A 20,244-nucleotide genomic window follows, 5' to 3' on the forward strand; every position below is an offset into this window, starting at 1 on the left:
GGACATTCATCTGAGACCTTATTCACATAAAATCATAAAAGAAGAAAAGAAAAAAATAAATTCTAATCAACCAGTCGAATCACGTGGGAGAGGCGATCTGTGACGTCAGTGTGTCCACACTCAAAGATTTTCAGTCTGGATCAATAAATCAAACTATTTTTGACAAGGTAACTAACTTTACCTGTGGTTCACACTTCAGCACAGCAGGTGGCGGTAATGCACCTTAACCCAACACTAAAGAAGAAGGAGGAGGAAGCGGAAGTGAGTCTGAACGAGGAGGCGAATTTGAAGAGAAACGGATGATTTGCGTTAAACGCTGTAATAATAAAAACGTTTCCATCGTCCTCAAAGATAGACGGGGTGGTTACTGACCGGACAGCGGACACACAGGTAATGATGTGCCACCTGAAACGTGATACACACGGCAGTCAGTTTATGATCCCTCCGACCGTCCGGTCGGCAGTTTCCGGAGCTGTAATGTTCCCGCTCCTGTATTGTTTTTTCTCTTGGGGAATTTTCCAGTCAGGTGTTGTCAGGTGTAATCAGGTGTTTGGTGTCCTCAGATCAGCGGTGAGAGACCGGCGCACTTCTTTAATATTGGCGGCCTCCCATAGTGATAAAGGCCTCACTAGCGCCATGGACTGAAACAAACGGTATCCATGGAAACAGTTGTAAACTGTCTTTCACTGCTGTAAGTGTCTTCGTCGTCGTCGTCGTCGTTTTAATGGTGGTTAGTCCTAATATTCTTATCAGTCCAGTCTCATTTGATTAGATTAAAATATGTTTCAAGAAACCATTATGAGGATTTTTTGTAAAAACTGCTTTAAGATCCCGTTTGGGTCCATCTGAGTCTTTAATGTGTCCCTCTCATTTTGATACTATAGGCAGACAAACACACATGTTCCACAGTCTCTTTGATTGTGTATATGTCTTAACTAAGGAAACCTTTATGAGAGAGTGCAACACCGTCAGCTGCCTCCAGGGCCATGGTACAAAAGTCATTATCTGTCTGACCACAGCTCCTGACCTCGATGGAGAGTGTCATGAGGACAAGGAAAGAAGTGAAGGAGAAGTCATAAGGACTTATGAAGATAATCTGACTGCACCTAACTATTTTTTTTTTTTTAAGCTAACCTTAATTATAACACATGGAGGATGAACACTCATTTCATAACCACAAACAAAACAAACATAAGGTAACATGAATACATAAAAAAAAACAAAACATAATCATTCTGTTGCCATGGCGCCGCGGATGGCTGCCTCGGTGTGTTGGTGCGCACTTTTTTGCCTTATTTTCTTTGTAAATTCAGTTTTCTGCCTTGGTTTCCGGAGCTCTTTCACCAGAGAAGAGCTCATTAACATCAGAGAAACAACTCCAGTGGATTTTTTTCCACCTTTCTCGACTCACCTGTGGGATTATTGGACATTTTGGTCAGAGGTCACTGACCGTTACTCTCGCAGTGAAACGCCGGAGGAGAGGAAAACGTGCCGGTGCGCCTGCGCGTCTCCGCCGGCGCGGACTCCGCACACCGCTCCCAGGTATCTTTCTCTCCAAGGTGCGTTCACTGCCCAACCAGCTGGATGAACTTCAGCTACTGGTGCAGAAGAACAGAGACTTTTCTTCATCTTCCGTCCTGTGCTTCACGGAGACGTGGCTGTGTGGATCGATTCCGGACTCTGAGCTGGAGCTGGCCGGCTTCCAGCTCTTCAGAGCGGATCGCGACACAGAGCTGTCCGGCAAAACCAAAGGTGGAGGAATGTGTTTTTATGCTAACAGTGGCTGGTGCAGAGACGTGACAGTGATCCTGCAGCACTGTTCTCCTGACCTGGAGACTTTCATCATAAACTGCAGGCCCTTCTACTCCCCCCGTGAGTTCACCTCAGTCATCCTGGTCGGTGTTTACATCCCACCACAGGCCACCGCAGATACTGTGTGTGGAGCGGACCAACCCGGACTAACTCCTTAGTTATTGTCCTTGGTGACTTTAACAAAGGTAACCTCAGCCACGAACTGCCCAAATACAGACAGTTTGTTAATTGCCCGACCAGAGAGGGGAACACTCTGGACCACTGTTACACCACAATCAGTGGTGCTTATCACGCCGTCCCCCGGGCTGCACTGGGCCACTCTGACCATGTCATGGTCCACCTGATTCCCACATACAGGCAGAAACTAAAACTGTGTAAACCTGTTGTGAAGACATCGAAGCAGTGGAGCAGTGAAGCCATAGAGGATCTGCGGGCATGTTTGGACTGCACTAACTGGGAGGTGTTCAGGACTGCTTCCAACAGTCTGGATGAGTTCACAGAGGCTGTGACGTCATACATCAGCTTCTGTGAGGACTGCTGTATCCCATCACGCACCAGGGTGAGTTATAACAATGACAAACCCTGGTTCACAGCTAAGCTCAGTCAGCTCAGGAGGCAAAAGGAGGAAGCTTTCAGGAGTGGGGACAGGGACAGGTTTAAAGAGTCCAAGCACAGGTTTAGCAAGGCGGTGAGAGAAACTAAACGACTGTACTCTGAGAAACTTAAGCTCCAGTTCTCAGCCAACGACTCTGCTTCTGTCTGGAAAGGGCTCAGACAGATCACAAACTACAAACCTAAACCCCCCCCCACTCCGTTAATGACTTCCGTCTGGCCAATGATCTGAATGAGTTCTACTGCCGCTTTGAAAGACAATGGGACAAGCCTGACACTAACCTCCACATCAGAGCCACATCAGAACCCCCCCCCTCCTCCCCTACCAAAGGAACGGCTCTCTCTATCCTGGAGAGAGATGTCAACAGGCTTTTTAAGAAGCAGAACCCCCGCAAAGCAGCCGGTCCTGACTCTGTCTCTCCATCATCCCCGAAGCACTGTGCTGATCAGCTGTCTCCGGTGTTCACAGACATCTTCAACACCTCACTGGAGACCTGCCACGTGCCAGCCTGCTTCAAATCCTCCACCATCATCACTGTCCCCAAAAAACCAAGGCCCACAGGACTAAATGACTACAGACCCGTTGCCCTGACCTCTGTGGTCATGAAATCATTTGAACGCCTTGTCCTGTCCCACCTCAAATCCATCACTGACCCACTCCTGCACCCCCTGCAGTTCGCCTACAGAGCCAACAGGTCTGTGGATGACGCTGTCAACATGGCTCTCCACTTCATCCTCCAGCACCTGGACTCCTCAGGGACCTATGCCAGGATCCTGTTTGTGGACTTCAGCTCTGCCTTCAACACCATCATCCCGGCTCTGCTGCAGGACAAGCTCTCCCAGCTGAGCGTGCCTGACTCCACCTGCAGGTGGATCACCGACTTCCTGTCTGACAGGAGGCAGCACGTGAAGCTAGGAAAGCACGTGTCTGACTCCCAGACCATCAGCACTGGATCCCCGCAAGGCTGCGTTCTTTCTCCTCTGCTCTTCTCCCTGTACACCAACACCTGCACCTCCAGCCATCAGTCTGTCAAGCTCCTGAAGTTTGCAGACGACACCACTCTCATTGGATTCATCTCTGATGGCGATGAGTCTGCCTACAGGTGGGAGACTGACCGTCTGGTGACCTGGTGCAGGCAGAACAACCTAGAGCTAAACGCTCTGAAGACAGTGGAAATGATAGTGGACTTCGGGAAGAGCCCAGCCCCACCCACCCCCATCACCCTGTGCGACTCCCCCGTGGCTACCATGGAGCATTTCCGCTTCTTGGGAACCACAATCACAGAGGCGTGCAAGGAAGATTGTAGCTGACTCCTCCCACCCTGGACACAAACTTTTTGTGACACTCCCCTCTGGCAGGAGGCTGCGGTCATTCAGGACCAAAAGCTCTCTCCACAAAAATAGCTTCTTTCCATCTGCTATTAGCCTTATCAACAAGGCTAGAGAGCCCCACTTTTGCTGATCCCCCTGATCCTCAATTGCAGCAATCACCAGAAAAAATTCAATAAATCAATAAAACTGATTCTGATTCTGATTCTGATGAAAGAAATATACAATCAGAATCAGAATCAGTTTTATTACCAAGTATGTTTCCATACAAGGAATTTGTGCTGGTGGTTGGTGCAAACAGTAACATAAATAGACTTAGGGAAAAATAAGAGTAGAATTTACAAGTTAAAAATTAAAATAAGATTAAAATAAAATTAAGATAAAAAATATACAACAAAGATGTGGGATATTTGCAATAATGATAAAGATAATGATAATGATAACTTTTTTAGTTCAGTAAAACAACATTAATATATAGATTGTGATGAAGATGATAGTCTTGTTCTTCATCATGACTCCTTGCTGGATTTAATCTATTTATTGATCTGGAACTCAGTCACTCAGACCAGGATTTCCATCTGGATTGTGTCCCAAACATCAAACAGCTGCTCTGTTGGTTCTATGTGTATGGGCGTCTGTCAGGGTGAAACTACAATGGTGTGTTGTTTTAAACGTTGTTGTGTAAGGAATGTGGGACAACATTTTCTCCTTTCCTTTGGTAGAGGATGGTCCAGTGTTTCCTCTGCTGAAGGAGATAGGATAGGAAGCATTGACTGTGACTCTGTAGGCCCTGGTCTTAGAAGGTTTCACCAACTCTGAACTGGCACCAGCCCAGAACTTGCTCTAGGTTAGCGTTGGTGAAACCTTTTTAGTCAGGGCCATGTCAGTATTTACTCAGTAGAAAAGCTCAGAGTGAGCTGCCCTCCTGCAATAATCAGGTTTTCATTCATACCACGTGTAAATATCTGTACATATTACCTGCCTTTTTATACCTCCTTTATTTTTAATTTTGTGTTCTCTTTAGGTTTTTATTTATTTTATTTAATTACCATTGTTTGCACCAAGGGAGCAGCGCTCAAATTTCGTTGTACTATGTATAATGACAATAAAGGCGATTCCGATTCTGTCACCATCTTGGCAGTGCCTGACTACTCCTCTAACTTCCAGCTAATCCAAATATGGTCAAAGAGGTGGGGCTTGTGTGGAGCTGAGACTTCAGTCCATGTCAGTTTGTGGTGAGCATACGCTTACCACCTGTCACTCAAAGAGGCCACACCCCTAAATTCTCCATAACTTTAGTCCTTAATAAAATGTAAACAGGTGAGTTATATAAACTTCAGCCCATACAGTTGTCATGAAGGAGGAAATTAGCTCTAGAGACCAAAACAGTTTTTGTACCAGGCTGTAAACATGTTTATTTCCGCGGTAAAGTTGGACAGTCTATGGTGACTGACTCTTTAAATTATTTTTTATCTTTTTTATATATGAACTTTACATGTCCTCTCTGTTTCCTCTGACTTGACTTTGGTTTGTTTTTAATGTTGATGTTGTGTTTGTTGTGATGATCACAGCTGTTTGTGTTCATTATTTGGTGGTTTTTACACCAGACACTGAAAATCCAACATGTCTGTTCTTCCAGTCAGGATGAGCTCCTCCTCCTTCCTCTCCCCTGCCCCCTCTCCTCACCCTGCCCCCCGCCCCTTCACTTCCTCCTCTTCTTCTCTGACTGGCTGTCCTGAACTCGACCTGTCCGTCACACTCAGCTCCTCCCCCAAGACAAGCCACTCACAGCTGAAGCCACGCCCCCGAGGACAGACAAGAGGAAAGAGGGACACACAGGTGATGATGTCATCAGCCGTTTCTCAATTCAGAGTATTCTAAACCCCAGTTCTAATGACCCCCCTGACATCTCAAGCCCTGAGCCCTGAGCCCTTATTTAATGTCAGCTGGTAAGTGATTTAGTGTCAGAGGTGGCAAGGGCTTGGAATGGTATGAATAGGAATGGGACAGCACTTGGCAACTTTTCATGTTACCTTGACACCGTGAAAACGACGCCATGCTACTATCTTTTGTAGGTTTAGGACTTTTTATTTTACGGTTCCTTCTTTCTACACCGCGGAGGTGCTTAAGAGACCAACTGGTTAATTAAACCAGAGACTGCTAAATTACAAAACCTCGTTCTTGGAATATCCCCTGATGTAATGAAAACATATTTGAAATTTATTATGTTATCATGGAACGAGCAGTTACACATTGTTCTATTCATGAATCACCAAACTATGTGTTGACACTTACATGCAAACTTATTTTTTCTTGAAGGCTCCATGTTTAAATTGGAGGACCCCTCCATGGTCATTTGTTTTTTTTGTTGTCATCTTCTTTATTTTTCTTATATCAGTATTTCCGTTTTGTTGTGTTTGTTTATCTTTTATATTTCCAGGCTTCCCCTGGTAACGTCATATTTCATGTCACATTTTTATGTCACAATGCTCTGAATTGTGGGCAGTTCCCTCAGGCCAATTTGGCAAAGGTGCCCCCTTACAGAGAGGGCACATAAAGGGCTCTCTTGAGCCCTTAACCACTTAACAATTTGTCAATGGGACATCCCTAAGCCATCACAGACTTAGTGAGAATCCGCATCAAAGGGAGTGAGTCTGTAAGTCTTCGGTTCACAAGTTCAGCTCAGAAGTCCAGACTCCAGAGGACAGGAGGACTATTTACAGCTGGAACAGCAGCGTTCTTCTTAATGTCAGCAGCTCAGCTTGGCTCAGATTACACTTCAACACTGTACCTGACTGAACTGTGACAAAATCATCTGAACTCAAATCTCCACGAACAAAAACAGAATTGACAGTGTAGTACAATAAACACTTTTCATATCCCATAGGTAATATATTTTAAAACTCAAACAAAGTTTAATATAAACAACACTGCCACTGTTCATTTTCATATATATTTATTTTTACTGAAATGTGGTGGTATTTGTACATACCAGAAGCCCACAGAGACAGTGCTGTTGTTAAACTGTCCAGAAAATCACATATTTTTACCTTCATCTTCCCAGATTAACCAGCAGCAACAAATATGATATTTCAACTCACAGATCAAATTTCATCTTCTAGAGGGACAATTTTATCATATAGCAAAACGCTACAGATAACACAGCCGTCTGTAAATTGCCAAAGGGCTACAGCGCATACTGACTGGCCGGTGACCTCAGGAGCTGAGCAACGAGCTGCTGACATGACTGCTGATCTCACCTGGCTAGGCAGTCCTCACATCCCCAAAACCAAATTTCCAAACAGGCGTTAGTCAGATAAACTGACACCGATTTAGAAACTAGATGGTCACTGTCTCACCTAAAAAAATATCAGAACTTCATGAAGTTATATAAATACAGTTCTTGGGTGAAAATTGTCACAGCTTTGGGCCTGGCTCGGTTTCTCCACCGTTGTCACTTTTTTGGCACGAAATGCATTCTGGGATACTTAGCTGTCCCAAGTCCACACAAGTCACGTCCCAATGTATCCTCAATTAAATGGGCGGAGCAAGAGCATTTCCAGATATTTGATCTGTACTTGGGTAGATGTGGACTTTGAACTGGAACAGTACCTGGGATGTGAGCTCAGTAAATCGACTCAAGCATGTTCACATTAACGGGGCAGAGTTTCAAGCATGTGACCAATCACAATCATGGACAGTTTACTTGCAGCACAGCAACATATTATGAGTTAAACATAGGATCCAGACTGAAAGGTGAGGACAGCAGGTGAAGTCACTGACTGAATGTGTCAGTGAACAGGGTTTAATATCATTGCTCCTCATCACTGCTCTTCCACTCCCGCTGAGGAGGGGCCACTCCCACAATAGGGTCCACTCCTCATATAAAAAATGATCAGGGGAAGTGAAAAGGGTCTGCTGGTCTCTCCTTAGAGACCCTCATAATCCACATGCTGAGCTCCACAGGATTGTCTACAAACAGTGATGCCATTTTACAAGAGAATTGATTGGGCAGTAGGCAGAGTTTTTATACTCACTGATCTGCTGTTGCTGCTTTGGGGATGGTCATGTCACCATGGTGATGACTCCCGTAATAACTGACCCACCGTCATAACCCTGAACAGTTAAACAGATCCTATTTCATAGTACAGACCTCTGGTGTGTGTGTGTGTGTGTGTGTGTGTGTGTGTGTGTGTGTGTGTGTGTGTGTGTGTGTGTGTGTGTGTGTGTGTGTGTGTGTGAGATGTCATCCTGTAGTTCTGATGTGTGTGTTTCTGTCTGATGATGTCATTCTGTATCTCCTGAAGGTGTGTTTTGAAGAGCTGGTGGTTGTCAAGGTAACACCAGAGCCTCACGTCACAATGAGCGAAGATGACCCACCTTATCAGCCAATCAGAGGTCAGAGGAGAAGCAGAGGATCTCACAATGGTAATTCAGTTCAGTTTTATTTGTATAGCACCAAATCGTAATCTACATGATCTGAAGGCTCTTTACAGGGTCAGGTCAGACCTGTATCACAGACGGGGGAGGAAAGACTCCCTTTAACAGGAAGAGACCTCCAACAGAGCCAGAGTGGGAGGGGCATCTGCCTGGACCGGGTGGGTTTGAGAGGAGAAAGAGGGAGAGATAGCAAGAGAGAGAGAGTGTTCTCTTGGTGTAGACCTCACCTGTACTCTCTCACCCGTGGAGATCATGGTGAAGGATAAGAGTCTCTGGTTCAAGAGACACAGAGACTCAAAGAGGCACAGATGGTGCATTCACCAGCTGCTCAGAGCGACGTGCCCCTTAGCTCATGTGCATCACAGCATCTCACACTGGACTCAACACGATGAACAACAATCATCACGACATTGCTGTCGTTAGAGACAACACACGTCATATGGACGCAGCAGTGAGAGAGGCTGGGCACAGTTAACATCAGAACTGCCTTAATGTGGCATAGATCCAACAAGGTGCTGGAAACATTCTTCAGAGATTTTGGTCCATATTGACATGATAGCATCACACAGTTGCTGCAGATTTCCAGATCTCCTGTTCCACCACATCCCAAAGGTTCTCTATTGGATGGAGATCTGTGTGATCTCGGTGTGGTCTTCTGCTGCTGTAGCCCATCTGCTTCAAGGTCTGACATGTTGTGCTTTGAGAGATACCCTTCTGTATACCTTGGTTGTAACAAGTGGTTGAGTTACTGTTGCCTTCCCATCAGCTCAAAGCAGTCTGGCCATTCTCTTCTGACCTCTGGCATAAACAAGGCCTTTTCGCCCAGGGAACTGCTGCTCACTGGATATTTTCTCTTTTTCACACCATTCTCTGTAAACCCTAGAGATGGTTATGCAGGAAAATCCCAGTAGATCAGCAGTTACTGAAATACTCAGACCAGCCTGTCTGGCACCAACAACCATGCCATGTTCATGCTCTTTGCCCCATGTCACTAAGTGATCAACCTCCCTCCTATAGGCTCACTCATCAATTATGTGGCTTACCACTGTGGTGTCGTCTGCAAACTTTAATGATCATGTTACTATCATACAGAGCTTTGCAGTCATAGGTGAAGAGGGAGTAGAGAAGGGGGCTGAGAACACAGCCCTGTGGGAACCAGGTGCTCATAGTTAGGATGGTGGAAGTTTAGTTATCCAACCTGACCGGCCGGTCGGTCAGGAAGTCCAGAAGCCAGTTACATGTGGAGGGACTGAAACCTAGGTCACACAGTTTAGTGACCAGCATGGATGGATGGACAGTGTTGCATGTGAAGCTAAAATCAACAGACAACATCCTCACATGGGTATTGGGGGTGTCCAGGTGTGTCCAAGCAGAATGCAGTATGGTGGTGATTGCGTTCTCTGTCCTATTTGAGCAGTAGACAAACTGAAAGTGGTCTAATGATTGGGGTAAGGATGCTTTCAGATGAACCAAGACCAACCTCTCAAAGCACTTGGTGATGATAGGGTGAGTGCAACAGGCCTGTAATCATTCAGGCTTGTTACCACAGAATGCTTTGGCACAGGAATGACGGTAGCTGTTTTAAGGCACATGGGAACAACTGACTGGAACAGTGACAGGTTCTAAAGTGAATACTCCAGCAAGCTGCGCAGCGCAAGACTGCAGCACCCTGCCAGGGATACCATCGAGGCCGGTAGCTTTCCTTGGGTTTAGCCTCTTGAATGTGACAAGTACCTCAGTGCAAGAGAAGTGGAGGGGCTGGTCGTGTGATGGTGGTGCAATTTTAGTAGCTGTTTCTCTATTGTTGCAGTCAAACCTGTTTTTTTTTCCTGAAGTCTATTATGATTTCTTTTGTTTTCTTTGTGTTGAGGATGAGGTTGTTGTTCTTGCACCAGACAGTCAGTGTCTGGACCTCCTTCCTGTAGGCTGTTTCATTATTATTGAATATGAGTCCTACTTTGGTTGTGTTGTCAGCAAATTTGATGAGGGTGTTGGATTTATGAGCGGGCATTCAGTTGTGTGTGAAGAAAGAGTAGAGGACTGGACTGAGAATGCAGCCTTGGGGGACACTGGTGCTGAGAGTGATGGTGGAGGAGGAGTGGTGACTGATCCTAACAGGCTGGGGTCTGTTGATGAGAAAGTCTTTGATCTACTGGCAGAAAAGGGGTCCCAGACCCAGAGTTTGCAGTTTGTTGACCAGTTTTATTGGGTTGATGGAGTTGAATGCAGAGCTACAGTCCACAAATAAACATCCTGAGATGAGCTATTGGGAGTTTCCAGGTGTGTGAGGGCTGGGTACAGTGCAATGGAGATGGCATCATCTGTGGATCTGATGGTCTGGTACGCAAACTGGTCAGGAGGGATGCATGCTTTAATGTGGGTCAGTACCAGTCTCTCAAAGCATTTCATAATCACCAGGGTCAGGGCAACATTCATGCTGGTGATTGCTGAGGTTTTGGTTACGGGGATTATGGTGGTAGTTTCAGACAGATGGGGACGGTGGCTTGCTGTTGTGACAGGTTGAAGATGTGTGTGAATACAGCAGTGAACTGGTCGAGTATGGCTTCAGTACTTGTTCTGAAACACCCAGGCCCAGTTGCTTTATTGCAGTGGATGTTGAGTAGTGCTTTCTTTATCTGATAGGTCTGGAAAGTGAGTGGCTGATCGCTCTATGTAAAGTTGTCTGCATCTGGGTCTGATCCCCTGTTGGAGTTGGAGCTGTCGTCAAAACGGGCGAAGAATGAATTTAGCTGATCAGGGAGGGAGGGGTCAGTGGAGGTGGGGTTACTGTTGCTTTGCTTGTAGTCAGTGATGTTCCTTACACCTTGCCACATGGAGTGGAGATTGTTTTCATTGAAGTTGTCCTCAATTTGTTGCTTGCGCTTCCCCTTTGCCAATGTGATGCCTCCGTGTAGGCTGACCCTCACCCTCCTGTACTGCTCTCTGTCTCCTGATCTCAGTGCTGTGTCTCGGGCTCTGAGCAGTTCCTGCACGCTGTTGTTGACCAAAGGCTTCTGGTTGGGGAACACTTTGATTTGTTTTTTTGAGGTTGCAGTGTCTGTGCAGAAGTTGATGTAGGACAGAATTGTGGTGGTTTGGTGCTCAATTTCTGGGTCTTCAAAGAGCTCCCACATGGTGTCCTCAAAACAGTCCTGCAGGGCTGAAGAAACTTCCTCAGTCAAGATCTGCATCTCAGTATGTGGTTTCATTCTGCTAATGAGGGGTGGCCGGCGTCAGGAACAGGGACAGGTGGTCCAACTGTCCAAGATGAGGTGAGGAATGGGTTTTTATAGGATCTGGGAACATTTGAGTAGAGATGGTCCAGTGTTTTATTCTTCCTTGTTTCAGTGTCCACATTCCTGTAGAACTTGGGCAGGACAGTCTTTAGGTTGGAGTGGTTGAAATCACCTGCCATGATAAAAAAAAAAAAAAGCTCTCTGGGTGGTTGTTTTGTTGGTTGAAGATAGCATCATGTAGCTTCCCAATTGCTAGCTTAGCATTAGCTTGGGGTTGGACATAAACAGCAGTTAGAAGACAGTTGAGAATTCTCTGGCAGATAAAAAGGTCTATATTTAAGCATAAGGAACTCCAGGTCTGGGCAATAATGTTTCTCAATAACAGTCGTGTCCATGCACCAACTGTTGTGAATATACATGCTCCTCTCGGCGGGTCTGTCTTCATGTGAGCCGCTGAGTGTGTAATCTCCAGCGTAATGGAGCCAGGGTCTCTGGGTGCACGTCCAAAACAACAGTCCCTTAGACACAAGATTTCAGTTTTCTTGTAGGTTATAATACTACGAAAGCTGTTAAAGCAGGAAGAGCTGTGGGTCACTGCGACTATGGGCGCCGCCATGTTGGGTGGGTTAATGGGTGGTCAGTAAAATAATCAATAAATAATTTTTTTCCTCCTCTGCTCGGTGCAGCCCCCAGACAGTCGGTGGAGCCTCTTGTCGCACCATCCAGTCGAGATGTGGGCTGTCTGGAGAGGGCGGAGCTAAACACTACTCTTGCTCTGAAGGCGGAGCTTCAGTCACTGCAGGTTCACACTGTTTATCAGTAGGCTATCAATAAATCATCACTGAGCCCATTAACAGCCAGTTACCATGGTAACCTATCTTTTGTCCTGCAGGGCGCAGAGTTTAACTCCCAGAGAGCCGTTCAGGAGACTCTGCAGAGGTCAGAGAGGACCAAGAACCTGATCAACAGCAGAGCCACTGAAGGTAACACACACTTCTCACACTCAGGGTGCTCTGGATCAATCTGGTCCATGAGGACACAGGAGACCGAAGTCTGTGATCAAAATGATACACCTCTTTAGAAGAAACACTGCAGATCTCACTGCTCTAATTCTACATCACAAAGTTTTACACAGAAACAGATTACAGGTTCTACTGAAGTTTAAAATCATGTCATAATGTAGTATTAACCACTGAATGCGCATAATAATGTAGCAATAACTACTGAGTATCATAATAATGTAGTAATAACTACTGAGTACTGATGTTACAATGTAGTAATAACTACTGAGTACGGATAATATTGTAGTAATTCCTGTCTTCTTTAGTGGACTAATGTCGGCCTCACACCAACTTTTCATGTGATTTCACTGTCACAGACAAATCTCTTATGTCTGGATAAAATCTCTTTGCTGTGTTGCTGAGTCGTCTCTATGGTTTGGTGTCAGGTGATCGTCGGAGCATCTTCAGTCAGTCTGTTCTTCATTTTGACGTTCTGATAAAACCAGACATGTTTAACATTATAATAAGTTTTCAGTCTTGGCTGATGCATACAGTGACATTCACTGACATGAACACTGTCGACTTCTCCAGCACCAAACAGGAAGCAGCAAACTTTGCATAGAGGCCACCACGAGGATAAGCAGGAATGTGAGTGATTTGGTGTGTGGCCAACATTAAATACAGGAGGGAGGCAAAGTAATTTCAAAATAAAACAGGAAATCATGACAGTCCAGACACAGTCATGTTAGGGGCAGATCATGACAATAATAGTGTTGAGTTACTAACTTAATGTAATAATAATGTAGAATTTTAAAGACCAAGGAAGTCTGGAAAAAAAGAAGTTTTCTTCCCGTCCCTCCCTGAAGTATCATGAAGAAAGCAGTCCCACAATAGTACGAAGCATGTTTTGGCATTCTCAAGGTAACATGATGTGTTGCAAAGTGCTGTCCATTCCTCTTTTAACACTTGCAGGCTCCCACACTGAATCACTTATCAGGGAACATCAGTTCAGTGTTTGAGGGTTCTGTGCTGAGGCCTTAGATGGAGTAAAACTGTTTAATGAACTACAGTGTTTGGACTGTCTGCTGCTGCATGCACAATATTAAATCAAATGTTCCTTCATGTTCTCCACCTCAACTTTTAGGTGGGATTGTTGTGACGGTGGGTTGAGCTGCTGAGTCAGCTCCATCAGACCTGCAGACACTGTCACTGCTGCTGGAGATGAAACATTTTCATCTCACAGTCAAGAAAACTTTTCTTAGGGGCTGTGTTTAGCTCAGTTGGTAGAGCACCCACCCCATGTGTTGAGGCTATAGTCCTCACTGCAGGCAGTCCCGGTTCAAATCCCGCGCCGGGCGGCCCTGTCCTGCGTGTCATTCCCCCTCATATAATTAATTACAAGGAATTATTGTTATAAACAGCTGATAAGCACTGAAAATGTGATGTCATAAATAATCATCATCCTCACTGGTTTTCCAGTCTGATATTTTGACCAGTGGTGATCAGGTATTGCATGACAGTCAGTTTGTTATTAAAAGTTTACAGTTTAACCCTGCAGAAATGTGTAGAGTGTATGTCCTGACATCACTTCCTGTTTAGTCTCTATTCCACTCATGTCAGCACAATCCTCATTCAGCATCATCAGTCTGTCTGAAAACATGAATATGATCTGAGATTTTCCTTCCATGTCCCAGTGAGTTAAGTCAGAGTTATGGTGGACAGCAGTGGGCACTGTGTTTGTCCAGGGTTGGACTTTTCCTCCAGAGTCCATGACAAACCTGCAACAAGCCTCTGTTACAACCAGCCTCCACTGGGGTGGGTAACCATGACAACCCCACCAGTTTATGTAGGACTGACATTGTCACACAGCTTGAATTCAGAGATATAACATTAGTTTTATTAGTGCAATTGCTGATAAATCAATCTTGATTAGGACAGTCCTGGCTTTACTTTTCTCAGTGATATGTCTTATATTTTCCGAAATATTCAACATTTTCTCAGAAATGTTCCTTTAAAAATAAATGGAGGGGACACTTTCTCCTCTTTGAAACCCTCTTTGACAGTATTACCCTCCACCTGACCATTCACTCTAATGTTAAATGAGAGCAGAAAATCAGAAAATCATATATATATATATATATATATATATATATATATATATATATATATATTAGGGCTGTCAATCGATTAAAGTATTTAATCACGATTAATCGCATGAGTGATCATAGTTAATCATGATCAATCGCCTATTTTTAATCTGTTCTAAATGTACCTTAAACTGATTTTTTTCAAATTGTAATACTCTTTTCAACATGAGAATAGACAAATGCTTGCTTTATGCAAAAAAAATCATGATTATTTATTGCTACAATGAGAAATACTCTCAGTTCAAGTAACTAACATGTGCAAACTGCATTGTAAAACAAGATGCTGAAATAAACTAAAACAAAAGCCCAACAAAAAAAAAATTACAGATGGGCATACCAATTTACTAACTGTAACATTATAGTAATGTGGTATTTGAGACTAGACGTACTCCGGTGGTATGTAAATTCACCGCGACAATAAATACAAATTACTTTTGTCCTGTCAAGAGAGCCATCTGGCAAGACTTTGAAGCTGAACTTGCCATTCAAAATATCTTTTTTATCCATTACTGCTCAGGACGGCATCGACCTCGGTGCATTGCTTCCTGGTTTCCCGAGCTACAGAGTGGCCCGAGGTTCAAATGTCACAAGCGTTAATCACGTAAAAAAAAATTACTCCTCTTAAAGGCATGTTACGTTAACGTGTTAATAACGCGTTAACTTTGACAGCCTTAATATAAATATATATATATATATATATATATATATATATATATATATATATATATATATATATATATATATATATATACACATATGTATATATTTGTTTTTTTTAAACTGCCAGCTAAACTCTTAAGCTTTTTCGGTAGCCGGCCATCCCACCAAAATTTCTTTGCAGTTTTCAGTTACATATATTTTACAGACTCCAACTCTTCTTGCAGAAACGTATTCACTGATTTTCAGAATAAGAAAACAATGTGAGGAGAAGTGAATTTAAATCAGTTTAACAGTCAACTCAGAATAAAATTACAGCTTCATTTCTGTTTATATTTCACTGAAATCATTTCTTCTCTGCTCTCTATCTCTCTCTCTTCAGTAGTGAATGTCTCTCGCTCTCAGCTTTTCTTCACGTCACTGGTCAGTGTTGATGTGCAGAAAGATCAGCTGATCAGCCGAATGCTGCAGGACAGGCGGCAACTTGCCACGCGCACCCCCTGCCATGACAACAGGGAAGCAGATGGCCCCTCCCTCCTCCTTTTTATGTCCTCTGACTTGCTGAGACAGAAGCCCCTCCTACCTGAGGAGGAGCTTATCATCTTTAAGCCCCAACCATTACCATGGCCCATGCTCTCGACCTTTGACCTCTACAGACGACAGTTAAGGTGGGAGGCCACGCCCTGATGGACAGTAAGGAGAGTTGTGATTGGCTGTCTTATTGGACAGACTGTGATGCCATTGATGATTATCTAATGAGTTTTTAAATTATTGAAATCTGTTTTTATTCCCATTTTGTTTTGTCAATAAAGACTTTTCAAATACCTTCATATGCAAATATACTAAATGTGGTATTGTTTTTAGCCAATCAGACCGTCTGTTGTCACTGTGATTCTGTTTATGGGAGAAATAAAGTTCTATTCATTAAAAACAGTCAAATATTCACCTCTATGATCTTATGAACGACTTTCTTTTTTCCATACTGATGATTTTTACAGTGACCACTCTTCATTTCTGATTTTCATTTTTAGTCTTTTGTTCATGAGTCTAATTTACATTAGTGACATTTTTAATTTTAAATCATTTTGAGACTCTAGCTCTGGCCATCTTTGTTGTGTACAATTACCATGGTTACAGGTGTGGTTCTGGTTAGGTTGGCAATGTCCATATCCCTCTGCTCTGCAGTGATACAGCATACTGACCCTCCCCACTATGTTCCTGCTCACCTAGCATTAGCATTAGCATTACAGCAGCTGTCTGGTCATTCAGAAGCTGATCAGCATCTTCACTCGAACACTGGCAACAAAGTTGAACTGATTTTTTTTCTTACCAGAAAAGCAAATGTCTGTTATCACCTCACCTGTTATCATCTCACCTATTATTTGCTCACCTGTTATCATCTCACCTGTTAGCATCTCACAAAGTTGACCTGTAGAAAGAAATGTCAGGAGAAAAGAAGGAAATTAAACCAAGCTGTTGATATGAGGAAACTTGAGAAGGTGAAACTTCTAGAAGAATATAACAAATGAAAACTCAGTGTTGAGCAGGCAGGTCAGAGTGATTGATTAGTGAATGACACAACACACAGTTGACATGAAATACAACCCTGTTTCCAAAAAAGTTGGGACACTGTGTAAAACGTAAGTAAAAACAGAATGTGATAATGTGCAAATCATGTAAACCAATATTTAATTTTGAAACGTTGAAATGTTAAAATTTTATTGTTTTATGAAAAATTACTGCTTTGAATTTGAGGCCAGCAACAGGGAAATGCGGTTGTACTTCACCAATAAATGACAGGAAATATCCTGTAGCATAAAACCACAGAACAATCATTTGCTGTACAGAACTGAAGAGCTCATCTGAGGAAAGTAGACTGATCAGACAAATCATAAACTGACTGTCGATCAGATCTATAGAACAAAATCAATTCTTTAGGTTCTTCTGGTCACAGAAAACTCTTCATAGGATGTTTTCGTTCTCTTTATTTATTCTCAGAACCTTTAGAATAAACAGACTGTAGAACCTGGAGAATAAACAGACTGTAGAACCTGGAGAATAGACAGATTGTAGAGCCTGGAGAATATTTTTGTTTTGTTTTGTTTTTTATCGTGTTAATCTCATGCCACCAAAGATTCTTTATTTTACACCGTCCCTGGTGCTGTTACCAAAGATTCTGGAACGCTATGTTCTAGAATCTTTGGCAGCTACTATTTTGACTCTTTGAAGCACCCTTTTTGTGAATCTGACACAGACACTTCCTACAAAGATTTTACATGACAGAGCAAGATACTTCATGGCAAGCATGGATGTATTTGTATTTGTATTATAATACATACATGATGGCAAGTCATGTCTGTGGGAGTAAAAGGGGACCGTTCCGGTCTGCATAAAAGGGCGTGTTGGGAGATTTAAAGTATTCAAATTTAATGCCTCAGCCTCAGTTCAGGGACTAGATGTAGGCTATAAATGATGTGTACACACAAAAACTATATGTACGCCATTTCCCACACATGAATTGTTATTTATAAACAAAAAATGTGCAGTGAGATTGTGTGTAGCTCACACATTCTTTTGACCATGTGTACATGTTTTTTTACAGCGAGCCAAGTATGATCCAGTGATGTGGAAATGCAAAATATAGAGTTTAACATAAAACAACTGACAACTTCATGGCTGTTCCTGCCAGTTCTGCCTCCGCACCTGACTGTAATCTCCTCATCTACTCCACAACCTTCCAGTGTATAAGACCGTCAGTGCTCTCCACTCTTCACCAGATAGTACGGTCACTCACTGTGGTGTCACATTCAGCCAACTCTCTTCTGTTTGTCTGTTTGTTTGGACCTTGTAGTAATCTGTTTCCTCCATCTGCTCCAGGTTGTTGCATTTGTCTGCCTGCCAAGCTCCACTTGCCTGTTTATCTTTTGTGGATTATCTGCCTCATTGTCTGTGGAAACCTCCACCCTGAGTTTTGCCACATACACTCCAACCAGCCACCACCTGGACTCCACCTCAGCTCCGGCCCCCCAATCTGCAAAGACTGTTTTTATTTCCACACTGCTGATAAAAGAACAGTATATGTTTCACGTCAGTTTGTGTTCTGCTTCGTGGGTCCACGTTTAAAGTATCCTAAAAACCTTACAAAGGGTCAGTGGAATCATTTTCTCATTTTAATTCTTGATATATAAACTAATCTGTATCTCATTGATCAAACGTTTCACTTGCCATCTACCATACATGTAATTGAATCATTCTGTGATGTCTGAAAATATTTCTGAAAGTGTTGACAGAAAACAGTTTTATCACACACTATTATATAATTAAAAAGTTCATTCAAAATTCATGACGGATAGAATCTAACACAAAATGACACAAACGAATGAATGAATGTTCAACATCCCCCTCACGTTTAGACTTTCACCCTAATTTGAACGTCTTAAATTGTATTTTACAGTTGCCTCTGAAGGTTGGTTGGGTGTAGCCTTGTTTAAAACCTGCTCCTGATAAACCTATTCTATGTCAACAGTTTGTTTAATTCTTCTGGAGCTGTTTTTAAATTCTCACACAAGTTAATGTTAAATAGCAGTGTTCATTTTCACAGTTGATATAAAGGCAGTTACTCTGAACAAAGTTTTCCACATCAAATGTGATTAACAAAGACTTGAAAAATTGACAGCTTAAGCAAACTGTCACATTAAACTGAGGAGACTATAACACATTTATGAATGTGTGATTATGTTGTCAGCATATTCTTCCAATTTAACAGGAGAGATGAACCTCCTCTTTTTGATGGACTGTTCAAATCAAAAGCCAGATGGTGAATATAAAGGTGTTTTTCAATCTTCTATCCCTACTTTATTGTTGTGTCCTGAGGATACATTTAACAGAAGGTATCTATGTGCAGAGGACAGGCTACGATGCCTGTGGCCTGGCAACACTGAAATATATGCCGACCCCATGTTCCTGCAGAAGGAGCTGGCACAAGCTGCAAATGCCGCACTCTATTGTATGGACATTGTTTTCAGGTAGTCATAACCTTAGCCAAATCACAAATTATGTTTTACTAAGTAAACTTCCCTGAGAGTCCAGTGAGTTATGTTTTGATTTGGAGCTATATAAATAGAATAAAACTGAACTGGTTTGTCTGCTTACCCTTATGCCATCATGCACCCCAAATACTAAGAGGATTTTCCATCACACATATTGGCCATATTTGGAGAAGAACACAGAGAATTTGCCTGCACTCCAACCACTTACAGTTATGAGGCCTTTTCTGCCAGTAATCCATGTCAAGGCTCACACTGGTAAATGTGAGGTACACTGTGCAAGTTAAATGCCACAGTGTGTCACAAGACGTTGAGGTTTTTGGGAACATATTCCTAAAGACTCGAGAACAGGAAACATTGTGTTTGCTTTTTATCTCTTCAAGTATACATGTTTCAGAAATGGTAATCTGCATTAGTCAAAATATTTACTATGTTATTTGCAGTCTTGCTTTGTACTTGGAAAAGTTGTAGTAAGTGATCAAAGTGTGACAAACAGCAGCAAGAGCAGCAGGGCCATCTGCAGTATAGGCTTCCAAAACCAATGAAACTGATCTATAATTTAAATACTTCGATAATACAGAGATACTCACTAAACAAAGGTTAAAGCTTTAACCAACGTGTAATTCTACCTCAGAACATTTTAGTCTTTCTGAATCTGCTCATGATGTCTGAGTCTACTGAGTCTACTGAAGATGAACAGTCCAAGACTGTGATTCTACTTCGTCTTGATGTTATTGTAATGTTTCAGACCAGGTGAGGTGAGGTGAGGTGAAGAGAGGTGGCAGAAGCCAGTAGGGGTGTTGAAATTAATCATATAGCATCGAGATGCGGACCTGGACGATTCTGCATCGATGCAGTGGCAGACCATAATCGATTATAATGTAGTGACATTTTTGTTGATTTTCCGGCCGCGACATATAAATTCTAGTTTAAAAAAACATCATGTAAGTAACCCATTTCGTCT

The 20,244-nt window shown here is 43.0% G+C and overlaps 1 protein-coding gene across 3 annotated transcripts; it reads left to right on the top strand.

Moving 5' to 3' along the window:
* Positions 1–76: 76 nt before the first annotated feature.
* On the top strand, positions 77–19,079 carry ppp1r35 (protein phosphatase 1, regulatory subunit 35). Of its 3 annotated transcripts, XM_071501428.1 has the most exons (8): positions 117–390; positions 5,393–5,592; positions 8,061–8,181; positions 12,116–12,231; positions 12,322–12,412; positions 15,617–15,902; positions 17,837–18,014; positions 18,112–19,079. In XM_071501428.1, the coding sequence occupies exons 2-7, from the start codon at positions 5,398–5,400 to the stop codon at positions 17,856–17,858; spliced, it is 831 nt and encodes a 276-aa protein (XP_071357529.1). In that variant the 5' UTR covers positions 117–390; positions 5,393–5,397; the 3' UTR covers positions 17,859–18,014; positions 18,112–19,079. The 3 variants fall into 3 exon arrangements, with proteins under 3 accessions (XP_071357527.1, XP_071357526.1, XP_071357529.1); XM_071501426.1 differs by lacking the exon at positions 17,837–18,014 and having other exon boundaries at positions 77–398; positions 5,403–5,592; XM_071501425.1 differs by lacking the exon at positions 17,837–18,014 and having other exon boundaries at positions 98–390.
* The last annotated feature ends 1,165 nt before the right edge of the window (positions 19,080–20,244 follow it).

The sequence above is a fragment of the Trachinotus anak genome, unplaced genomic scaffold, assembly GCF_046630095.1.
Source record: "Trachinotus anak isolate AG129_WGS33_773 ecotype Australia unplaced genomic scaffold, CSIRO_AGI_Tana_v1 ptg000017l, whole genome shotgun sequence".
Lineage (NCBI taxonomy): Eukaryota > Metazoa > Chordata > Actinopteri > Carangiformes > Carangidae > Trachinotus > Trachinotus anak.